Source organism: Neopelma chrysocephalum, unplaced genomic scaffold, assembly GCF_003984885.1.
Source record: "Neopelma chrysocephalum unplaced genomic scaffold, ASM398488v2 Primary Assembly neopelma1_84, whole genome shotgun sequence".
NCBI lineage: Eukaryota > Metazoa > Chordata > Aves > Passeriformes > Pipridae > Neopelma > Neopelma chrysocephalum.
In genome coordinates, this window is record NW_020897746.1 from 9571050 (window position 1) to 9582542 (window position 11493).

Here is an 11493-nt window from a genome sequence, read left to right on the forward strand (position 1 = left end):
CAAGTTGCTTAGCCCGGCATGGGGAAAGTATTCAGCAATTCAGAGATGATAAAATAATTACATGATTGCGTGCTTCTTGAAGGCACGAGGGTAATGTTCCTAAGTGCCACCCATTCAGGCACCACTCAGGAGAAGAAAAGGCTCCCTCTAATCAGGGCTCCCCGGGTAAGAGTTTACAAGAGCACCCTTGAGGTCAGCGCTAATCCACGGCTTCCAGGCAGCTCATTTAAAGAACTCGGATTGCCCAATGTGCAGGGAAAGCACAGCCACTTCAGGCTGGAGAAGTGGCATTGTGACAGCCACGCTGGGAGAGCACTTTGGGAGGGGATGCAACGGGTTAGATCCCGCAACAAACCCGCAGGGAGAAGGCTTTGGGACACCCCAGGGATGGAGAAGAGGGAGAGGAGGAAAGTTTCTTCACCGTGTTTATTATTAAAAAAAAAAAAAAAAGAAGGAAAGGGGAAAAAAAAACCAAAAAAAAGAAAAAGTTTATTGCAAGTCTCAGTGTTTAGAGTATTTCCAGAGTCCACTGGGTACGTTACAAACAAATCAGTAAATCCTGCTTGTGGGTCTGCTGCGCCCGCACACACACATACTCATCACTCGCTCCCCTGCTCGTGCTGCTACACAGACAGGAACAGAAATGGACTGTGAGGTCAGTGACATACATATTATTTGATCTGTATTGGAAAATGTTGTAAAAAAACAAAACAAAAAAACCAAACCTAAGTTACAGTAGAACCTCGCAAATCTGCAGAACAGGGAGCTTCCACACACACGCAAAACCTGGAGGCCTTTTTTTCCACTTCCAAGCAGTTGGAATAGCAAAGTGCTGTAGTGAGGTCTCGTGTCACAAAGACTTCAATAACCTTACAATTACAGGCTACAGAACGTTTACCAAAACGCTTGAAGTATCATAAATTAAAACAATAAATAAAAAGCACATCTTTTAATGCGACATGGTTACTTGTTCGTTAATCACTGATTTTTTCACGCGACTCTTAGTTCTCTGTAAGGGGGTCTTCCAGTCCTGGGTGCAACGCAGCGAGGTTCTGCTGGCCGTGATAAAGTGCTGAGGCAGAGGAAGGACGCGAGACCGCGGGTCTCGGGCAGTGAGGATGAATTGCTCCAGCCACTTGCAAGAGTGCCTGTTTCTCTTCTCTTTTTTTTTTTTTTTTTTTTTTTTTTTCCTTTTTTTTTTTTTTTTTTTTTTTTTTTATGGACATCTAAGACAGAAAAAAAACAAATCAAGCACCTTCCCAAAAAGAGGTTGTTCTCCTTTTTTTTTTTTTTCTTTTTTTTTACACAGATTGTCCCACATTTCTTATGGCTGGTAAAACACAGACAGGTCAGCGTAGCAGTTAATGGATGATGCCACTTCCACTCGAAATACACAGAAATGGTGGTTTGGGTTTCCTTCCAAACCGAAACAGACTTGTTTGATTTGTCCCCCTGAGTTGCCTAGAGGCGAGAAGATGCATATAGGTGGGGTAAGCAAGCTCGTGTCACCGTGAGCAGGAATCTCTCCTGTTAAGACTAAAAATGAACAGCTCGTCCCTTGTCTTTTGTCGCTCCCTTCGCGCCACCGAGGTGCACAGGCTCCACTTCGCTTCTCACTGATCTCAGCAGCAAAAAAAAACAAACCAAAAAGCCTCTTGCTGCCTTTGGGGGAGCAGGGAGAGCTAGGGAAGGGGGTGCAGCTCGGCCCAGCCACCCCGTGACCCCACAGACGTGGGGAGCGAGGGGCTGAGTGACGTGGGGGGTCCCACATTCCATCGGGGATGAGGCAGAGGTTTCCTGGTGCACCTGTGAGCGAAGGTTTTGGGTACATTAAGACACGCTGGGCCAAATCCTCCCTGCAGGGTGGGCTGGTTCTGCAGTGGTGCCACGTCCATTGGCACCTGCTGAGCCTTTTTTCCGTGGAAAGAGATGCTGGATCTGCAGTTTATTATTTTTTTTTCCTTTTTAAATAACTGGGTTACTTAAGACTTACCTATTAAAAACAGCTACACTTTATGCTGTAAGAGTAATTTCCCCAACAATTTCACAAGCAATACAAGATAGGCATTGAAGAGAATGATGTAAAGACAGCTTTCCGTTATGCAGAAGATCATTTTTCCTCTCCAGTTATTTAAGCTAACCTCCTTTAACAATCTCAGAATAAATTAATAAATACTAGTTAAATTAGAAACAGTACATCAGATCTGACTATCAATAGAAAACAGTTCTAGGGGTCCCAATCAGGAGAAGAAAAATGATCTCAGGAAAATACGTGCAGTAAAAACTGGCCATAAAGACACACGGAGCCTTTGATTTCCCAGCATTTGTGACATTCAAGTTAAGATCATTAGCAATGGTTTCTAAGTGTCAGCTATCTAGCCTAGCCTCCTCCTCAAAGCTAAAACATGAGTCTGTATCCCTCCAGAAGAAGATTCAGTTGGCTACTGGTGGTGTATGAAATGCTTGTCTCCAGTTCGTATCATCGGTTTCTTGTCTGTGTGGAATTTGTGGTAGGGGATGGGTGACAGTCAGAGGCTGAGCTGCTTCTGCTGTTGCTGTTGTCAGTATTTATGGGATCAGTTGAACCTTTACCTATGCTTGTTATCAGGAAAGCAAGAGTGTGCATCACATCTTCATGCTAGACAGGAGTTATTTTTACGTGGCTATCCGTATTTTCTATGGAGCTTTCCATTGTTGGTTAAAAAAGTTCTGTCTAATATTTTAGAAAAAAAAAAAAAAGTTGTTGGTAGCAACTGTTCACATTTAAAATTTCACATTCCCTTTAGAATGTAGTTTTAAAACGTGGAGCAGAGCTGACATTTTCCCCAGCCTTACGCCGAGTACGTTAGATGGAGAAAAGGAACGGGGTTTGTTTTTGTTTTCTATACCACGCTGTCAGAGCCTTTTCCTGAATTTTCCGCTTTTCCAATATCCATGTCTATAAAGTCATCTGGTAATTCTGGTGGGGGCCCTGGTGGGCTCTCCTCCTCCTCCTGCTGCTGCTGCTGCTGCTGCTGCTGGTGATGGCGGTGGCGGCGGCACAGCCCAGTCTTGCACGGCCTCACCAGGGCCAGAAACACGGCCCCCAGGACCATGCCAGCAGCACAGGAGTAGAAGGCTGAGCTGTAGTTCTTTGTCGTATCCACTAAGACACCTACAAAAAACAATCACAGCAGTTAGACCCGGTCAGCTCCCCCTCTCCCCTGCCCAGCCATCCTTCCTGCGGATTTTTAATCCTGGTGCCTCTGCATCACTTCATCTGCAGGCAGAGCTCAATGATAAACAGATGCCACTTTAAAAAAGTGAACCCACTGTGTTCAGGGGTACGTGGTGTCATCTTCAGGCAAGTCAGAAGCCTCTGGGCACCGCAGGGACTCTAAGCCCGAGATGCATCAAGCATCTGTTTGTTCTGATAGAGACTTCCCCTCTCTGCAGTGTGTGGCACAGACACAGGCACAGCAAGAGGGATTCGCCTCTGCTGGTCGCTAGAGCCTGAAGTGATGCCAGGTTTGGGTTTCTAACAGGATCAGGGTAGCACTGCAGTATTTCCCTTCCCTCTGAGGTTCCTCAGTGGAGACTGCCTCATCCGTGGGACTCTGCAGAGCTGCATTGCAGCAGTCTTCTGGCTCCCAGAGTCTCCTAATACTAGTTGCAGGGCTCTTAGGATAGTGCTGTGATTAGCGCTGCCAGAACCCTTTCTAGGCAGAGATCAGCACCAACAGCTGTCAAACATTTCAAAAAGCAAATTAAGGTCAAAGTTTGAGAGTTACCTGCAATGGGTGGTCCAGCCAACCCAGCTAAGCTTTGAATGAAGACGTAGACTCCAGCTGCAGAAGACATCTTTTCAATGCCAACCACATCATCTTCTGCCAGGAGGGGAATATGTGTGCCCGCCACCGTGCCGAGCATGAACCCAAAATAAATGCTACATGTCATCAAGCCCCAGAACTCGGAGGCAAAAGGGAAGGCAAACAACGCTACGGACAGCAGGATGACACAGATGAGTTCGATGTAGATCTTGCGGATGGGCTTCTTGTTGAGGACCCAGCCAGCAAAAATCCTCCCGAAGACCTCGGCGATGGCCATGGCCGACAGGATGTACGCGGAGTGGTCCTTGCCGATGCCCAGGCTGAGACTCAGGGGGATGATGTAGAGGGAGGGAGCGAAGAAGCCCAGGGTTGCAAACAGGCCAAAGAATGCATAACAGATAAAGCTATAGTCTCTCATCACAGAGAAGTCCAGTAGTTTGGTTTTTGGTTCTGGAGGGGTGCTGTTATTTTCAACGGGAATCTGTCCGTGTTGCTTTGGTTCTTCACTTTTCGGCTCTGCTTTGGTTTTTCCAGGCACGTTGCTGGGTGAGGTAGTTATATCGACTCCTGAGTCTATGGACTCTATTGAGGTGCATGTTTGCTCGTTTTCAAGCATGTACTTTGTCTCGGTGGACTCTTCTGGAGGCTGTGCTTTCACTTCTTCTTGCTCTTTGATGATGATGGGTCGCAGCAGCGATCCACAGACGGTGATGCCAAGCTGCAGCACCCCGACAGAAAGCATGCTGTATCTCCAGCCAATCTGCTCCTTCAGAGCTGTGATTGCTGAGGGGAGAGAGCAAGAGGAAGAAGAAATTGTAACTAGGAAAGCCTGCAGTTACACCAGAGAGTTGAATTTACAGCCGGGGAAGTCACTCGAGTTTTACCACTGGAGGGTTCCAGGCACCTTGGCTCCCTCCTGCTCAGGGGTCTGGCACCCACTTTCCTCCCCTCAGCTGCGGCAGACAAAAGCTAGAAGCTGTGTTCACCACCTCTCTAGCAGAAGCCACCCTCTAGGCAGCCCCTTCTGAATTTGGGGATGAAGGGGGTGTTATTTTTAGTGAAGGAGCACAAACTCAACACTCGAGTTTCCTCTCTCGGCTGACCCCACCCTGAAACCAGCCACCAGAGGAAGTCCCTTAGCCCTACTCAAAGGTGCATGTCACTGCTGAATTACCAGCCTTCATGTGCAACCAAAGCAGCTTTGCACTGGGGATTAGCTGAAAGCACACATGCACAGCAGGATCACCTGAGCAGCCAAGGACAGGGACGTGCTGCCCGGGGACAGGCCCCCAAAAGGCTGGAGCAGCTCGGCAGCCCGTGCTAAGCACAAGCCCACTAACCTTTAGGAGCAGTTATGTGTGCACTGTGTGTGTTTTAAATAGCTGAAGTTTCTCTGTCTTATTTTTAGCCTGCCAGATCTATATAGGGAGCCCATCGGGCTGTGTATCAGCCAGGCATGTCCTGTGCTGGCAGATCCCGCTGGGGACGGCCCGGGCAGCGTTAGACCCGGCTCTGGGACTATTTATCACCCTGCCTGCAGGGCACGAGTGCCATGGGCACACGAGCAACAACCTGTGGGCTTTAGCAGGTCCCCGGGCACCAGCTCCCTTGGTCCCCTCTGGCTCCCATTTGCTTGGGAAAAGGAGAGGGGAGCAGTGCTGAGCTTTAGGCACACACATGTGAACTCCCAGCATGTGGGGACTGTACCTGGTGCGAAGGAGAAGACGGCGAAACATTCCCCTGTAGATGCCACTGCTGTGACCAGCGAGCGCCTTTTGTCAAAATACTGTGATAAAATGGTGACAGTCGGGAGGAAGGTGAGGCAGTATCCAAGGCCTGTGAATAAATGCCAAAAATTGCCATAACAACAAGTAAAGGAGGGTTAAACACCGATGCAAGAACACCTTAAGTCGGCTTTCCCGGTGGTGATTACACAGTATCATTTCGGCCAACTCAGCAAGTCACCCTGGAAGAAAATCATTGGGGAAACCAGAATGTTATTTTTTTGTGAATTGGAGAGGGGGGGAAAGAAAAAGAAAAGAGGAAAGTAAAAACCCAAGAGACCCAGCCTCCCAAACCTGCCAGATAACGCCTTCTGCTACAAAGCAGCCAGGGGGGTCCACTTTCAGGACCTCATGTGCCTAAAGAGTTTGAGCCTGTAGCAACTGCTCCCCTAAGCAAGGCAAGCTCCTGGACACAGATGGGAGCAGGACATCCAGACCAGGCTGGAGAGGGGGAGAAGTATCAGGAAAAGAAAAAAAAGAGACAGAGGCAAAGGTTAAGAGGATCTGACCCCACGAGCAGTTTGGTCTCCCCAGCGATCCCAGTCCGTGAGAAGCATCCAGTACGGCTGCACGAGCACAGGACCACGACCCAGGGTGGTCCCCAGGGTGAGAGGGTAGAAAGCCAAGCCCAGAGCCCAGCTTAACCCCCCTCCCAGGAGGGCGAGGTCAGCTCCGGAGGGGCAGCAGCGTTAAGCAATCCCCCTGTCACGGGGGGTAAAACCCCCGTGGGTTTGCGGGAAGCTGCGGGAGAGCACGGGGAGCGTTGGACAGGTAACAGCAGAGGATGACTCACCGGAGATGATGCCGATGGTGACATACATGTCCACGACAGAGCGGGCGAAGGCGGCGATGACCATCCCGGTGCTGATGAGCAGCCCCCCGGCCATCACCACCAAGCGGTGACCGAAGCGGTTGCTGAGCACCGTCGACAGAGGAGCTGGGGAGGGAGAGAGCCCCGGTCAACACCCAACGCAGCAGCTTCACCAGCCACGTCTCCTCCAGAGGCTCTTCTCGTACTCCTGCCCAGGTCCCCCTGTTGTGCCACCTCCCCGCACAGCACCGTGTCACCCCGGGGCCATCCTTGGAGCGCCGCACAGCTCTTGTGGCACTTAGGACGTGCTAAAAAAATCATCACAAGAGACTTAAAGATGAGTGCGTGGGAGCCTGGGACAAACCTGCAGCCACATCCCCAGACACCAGCGGATTTCAGCAAGGCTCCAGCTACTTCTAATCCTTTTCACTGCAGACTTTGGTTTCAAAACTCTGGTTTTTGCCTGCGAGACCTGAACAGCCGGGCCAAGGCCAGCGACATGGACCATGTCCCTGCACCACGCAAGGACATGAGTCAGGGCTCAAAGGGTGAGACAGACATTTCTTAGCATTTCATGGCAGCCTCTGAGCTTTATGGCTGTTATTTAATTTATAGTGGAGCCATTAGAGGCACGAAAGTCACAGGTACCAGGCCCTTGTTTGCTGAGTCAGCAGTACGGCTGCCCCTTGCACCTGCTCCTCTTACCTGTGAAGGTCTGCACAAACACACATATGGATATTATCCATGATATCCTGCTGTTGGTTTCGTCAAAGCTTTCCATCAGGTCATTGAAGAAGACTCCAAATGATTTTATGATGCCGTATGTGAGGGCTTCCACAACAAAGAATGCAAAAGCAACTGTCCAGCCCCATCCTCCGTCAGGCACTTTAGTATAAACGTTTGCAGAGGTGCACGGCATTTTTACAGCTTTGACCGTCATTTTGGACCTGGAGAAGAGGGGACAGGGAGCCAGGCATGAGTTGAAGCTGAATTTTGCTGAAAGAGGCACAGTCTAGGATCTGCAGCGTTCCCGAAGGCACCATGAGCCAGTCCCTGTGCTGCCGAGGGATTAAACAGAGGAGCTGGGCTGATATTTCTGCCTCTGTCACCCCACGGGCTCCTCCCTGATGGTGCCCTGCGAGCCCAGGACCAGAAACTCTCAGCTCAGCACCCGGGCAGGCTGTTCCCAGCAGCCAAGCCCGGGAGTTGTCATCTGTCTGTCGGTGTGAGGGGGTGGGTGGGTGCAGTTCGTGAAAGATCCACCGCAGAACCCAGTGTGGGCTGGTGGAGCTGCAGGAACCCCCCCGGGGCACCCGTCCTCCCCGCTGCACCCCCTGCCTGCCCGGTGACACCTCAGTGACACCCATTTGCCGCAGGATCAGTCGGTGACAGAACCCACTGTCACATGCTGTGGTGTCCAGAATCCCGCAGCCGCTGGCTCCAGGATGACAGGAACTCCTGGGGAGCTTGTCTGCCCCCAAAGTGGCAGCTCAGGGCTGCCCAAACCTCAAAACAGGGGGTGGGGACAACCCCCTGCTGCCACCAGCTCCCCTGCAGCCCTTGGGGCCGCTTACAGCCCCCAGGGCACTGGGGGGCTGGAGGGGATCGCCCCATATGACAGTGGGGTCTCTTCAGCCCTTCTCCGTGTCATCAGGGGCTGTGGGTGTGCAGGGGCAGCTTTTGTCCCACACGGAGCTCCTTGTGGAACTCCAGCGCTGCCATAACTCTGCAGGGGGACAGTGCCAGGGTCAGTGCCATGCCTGCATGGGGGGGGGGACAGCGCCAGGGTCACAGTCCTGGGGTCACTGCTACACCTGCACAGGGCGGGGGACAGTGCCACGGTCACCGTGCCGGGGTCACCGTGCCGGGGTCACTGCCACACCCGTGCGGGGAGTGCCAGTGTCACCGTGTCACCTGCGTGGGGGAGACACGGCAGTGCCGGGGTCACGCCCCAGCGCTGGCTCCGAGCAGCCGCCCCCGGGCAGGGACCGAGGGGTGGCCGCAGGGGTCCCGCCCGGGGGCTGCCCCGGGCACCGCGCGGACCCGGCGGCTCTTTGCGCGTTCTCCCCCCGCGCCGCCGGCCCCGGCAGCCACCAGGCATTTCCCTCCTCCATTTTCTGCTCAGATCTCCTCGGCACCGCGTTCTCGGCGCACGGAGCCCGAGCGGCTCCGGCCACGCCGTCCCAGCCACCCCCTCCCCACCCCCGGGCAACTTCTCTCGGCGGACCAGGCGAGTGCGAGACACCGGCGCCCCCCGGGAGCTGGACGGGGGTGGGATCCCACGCGAGGGGGTCCCTGAGCGGGGCAGGGGGGTCCCCGCAGCTCGCAGACCCCCCGTGCGGTGCTGCATGGCGGGTGCGCGGCTCCCTCGGGATCCTTTCTCCCAGGGATGCAGCGAGGCGTGGGCTCCTGCATCCCTGCGGTGCTGCTCTGCTGCAGCCCCGCGCCGGGGCGAGGGGCACGGGCGGGACCCCCGGCGGCGGCCCGAAGTTTTGTGGGAAGTGCCCGGAGACCCCCGAGAAGGGGGACGGGGCTGCCGTGAATTTCTGTGTCACCGCACGAGGAATTGGGAGAGAGTAGGTTCAGGAGGAAGCACGCTTAGGAACAGAAAGGAGGAAAAAAAAAAAGGAAAGGAAAGGAAGAAAAAACAACCCCCGAAACCGCAAACCTGGGGCGTGTGCTTTGTACGTTTAGAGATTAAAAGAAATGGCGATGAGGGGGGAAAAAAACCTGAAAATTAAGAAGCCGGAGCGCGCAGGGGCCCGGCGTGGCCCCCCCTTCCCTGCATCACTTTCCCAACATTTCAGCCCTAATTCCTGCATCGCCGGGGCCGCGGGCTAAAAATACAGGGATGCGGGCGAGGGGAGAGGGGAATAATGTTTAAAAGAGGCCAAAAATGAGAAAGGGGGGGATAAAAAAAAAAAAAGGAGAAAGAGAGAGAGAGAAACAAAGCCCTCCCCCCACCCCGCTCCCGCGGGAAGGAGGGGAGCCCCACTCACCCGGTGCTGCGGCGGGGTCAGGGGCTGCCCATGGCCCGGGGAGGGCGAGCGGGCGGGCGACCCTCGGCGAGGAGGCGGCCCCCGCTGCCCCGCCGGCCGCTGCTGCTCCCGCTGCCCGCGGCGGCGGCTGCTGCTGCTGCTCGGTGCTCGCTCCCAGCCCTTATATACCGGCTGGAGCCGGTCTCCGCCGGCGGCTCCGCAGCGCCCATGTGCGCGGCGCCGGGCCCGGCTCGCCCCAGCGGCGGCACCGCGTGTGCGGGGAGGGGCGGTGCAGGGCGGCGGGAGCGGCTCCCCCCCCGCTCCTCCAGGGACCCAGAGAGGGAGAGAGAAAGAGAGGGAGAGAGAGAAACAGAGAGAGATCCCCTCGCCAGCCCCGCACCTGCCGCAGGGACCCGCGCCCCGCGGGGAGCAGGTGCCCGAGCGGGTCCCCGGGATGCGCCGCTGGAGCATCCCCGCGGATGGGGATGCGGGTGGGGGTGAGCGCATCTGGGAGTACCCCCCCTCCCCTGTGCTCCTGGGGGTGCCAGAGTGTCCTTGTCCCCTTTGGATGCAGCGTTTTTAGGGAAACATGTCCTTCAGTTGTGTTTTTAGGGAAAACGTCTCCCTTCATTGCGTTTTTAGAGGGAACATGTCCCTTAGCTGTGTTTTTAGGGAAAACGTTTCCCTTCGTCGCGTTTTTAAGGAAAAACGTCTCCCTGGGTTGAATTTTTTAGGGGAAACAGTCTCCCTTAGTTGTACTTTTAGGGGAAAGCATCTCCATTGGTTGAATTTTTAGGGAAAACCAGTCACCTTTAATTGTATTTTTAGGGAAAAACATGTTCTTTAGGTGCATTTTTGAGGGAGAACATCTCCCTTGGTTGATTTTTTTAGGGGAAACCATCTCCCTTAGCTGTACTTTTAGGAGAAAACATCACCCTTGGTTGAATTTTTAGGGGAAAGCATCTCCGTGAGTTGAATTTTTAGGGAAAAAGGTCTGCCTTGGTTGAATTTTTAGGGAAAAGGTACTCCCTGGGTTGAGTTTTTAGGGGAAAAGGTCTGCCTTGGTTGGATTTTTAGGGAAAAACATCTCCCTGTGTTGAATTTTTAGGGGGAAACCATCTCCGTTAGTTGCATTTTTTTTAAGGAGAAAACATGTCCTTTAATTGCACTTTTTTAGAGGAAACCATCTCCTTTAGTTGCATTTTTAGGGAAAAACATGTTCTTTAGTTGCATTTTTTAAAGGAAAACATCTCCCTTAGTTGTACTTTTAGGGAAAGACATTTCCCTGGGTTGAATTTTTGGGGGAAAGTGTCTCTGTTAGTTGCACATTTAGGAGAAAACATATCCTTTAATTGCATTTTTTAGAGGAAACCATCTCCTTTTGTTGTATTTTTAGGGAAAAACATGTTCTTTAGTTGCATTTTTAAGGGAAAACACCTCAGTTTGTTGCATTTTTAGGAGAAAACATCTCCCTTGGCTGTACTTTTAGGGGAAAGCATCTCCCTTGCTCGAATTTTTAGGGGAAAGCATCTCCCTTAGTTGCATTTTTTTTAGGGAAAAACATCTCCCTTGGTTGAGCTTTTAGGGGAAAGCATCTCCCTTAGTTGCATTTTTAGGGAGAAACATTTCCCTCAGTTACATTTTTAGGGGAAACCATCTCCTTTAGTTGTATTTTTAGGGGAAAACATCTCCCTTATGTAGGGAGCTTAAAAAGTAGGGATTTGTGAGTCAAACTGGAAGCAGGAGAGACCAAGTCACCACCTACATGGATGGGGAAGGGAGCAGAGGTTCAGTCCCTAATCATAGAATATCCTGAGTTGCAAGGGACTCACAAGGATCATGGAATCCAACCCCTGGCCCTGCACAGGACACCCCAACCATCCCACCCTGTCCCTGAGAGCGTTGTCCAAACCCTCCTGGAGCTCTGGCAGCCTTGGGGCTGTTCCCACTGCCCTGGGGAGCCTGGTCAGTGCCCAACCACCCTCTGGGGGAAGAACCTTTCCCTGAGATCCAGCCTAACACCTGGCATGGAGAGCACAGGGCAGGGTTTCTTCCCGTGCCCAGCAGCGCTTGGCAAAGAGGGATGGAACTAAAGCAATGAGTGCTTAAGT

At 52.7% G+C, this 11493-nt stretch overlaps 1 protein-coding gene across 1 annotated transcript; it reads right to left on the reverse strand.

Annotated features, from left to right (window-relative positions):
- Nucleotides 1-473: 473 nt before the first annotated feature.
- Nucleotides 474-9538, reverse strand: SLC16A6 (solute carrier family 16 member 6). Its single transcript, XM_027691334.1, has 6 exons — nt 9404-9538; nt 7110-7351; nt 6387-6530; nt 5517-5645; nt 3771-4592; nt 474-3154 (listed from the first exon to the last, which is right to left on the reverse strand). Exons 2-6 carry the CDS (start codon nt 7342-7344, stop codon nt 2883-2885), a joined length of 1602 nt encoding a protein of 533 aa, XP_027547135.1. The 5' UTR covers nt 7345-7351; nt 9404-9538; the 3' UTR covers nt 474-2882.
- Nucleotides 9539-11493: the final 1955 nt, after the last annotated feature.

What these genes read in the sequence shown, in the direction of transcription:
- SLC16A6 (XM_027691334.1), bottom strand. Translation starts at nt 7,344, where the DNA reads ATGACGGTCAAAGCTGTAAAAATGCCGTGCACCTCTGCAAACGTTTAT. An exon ending in CGTCTTCTCCTTCGCACCAG is followed by an intron (nt 4,593 to 5,516) that starts GTACAGTCCCCA and finishes CTCTCCCCTCAG; the next exon opens with CAATCACAGCTCTGAAGGAG. An exon ending in GGCTGGACCACCCATTGCAG is followed by an intron (nt 3,155 to 3,770) that starts GTAACTCTCAAA and finishes TGTTTTTTGTAG; the next exon opens with GTGTCTTAGTGGATACGACA.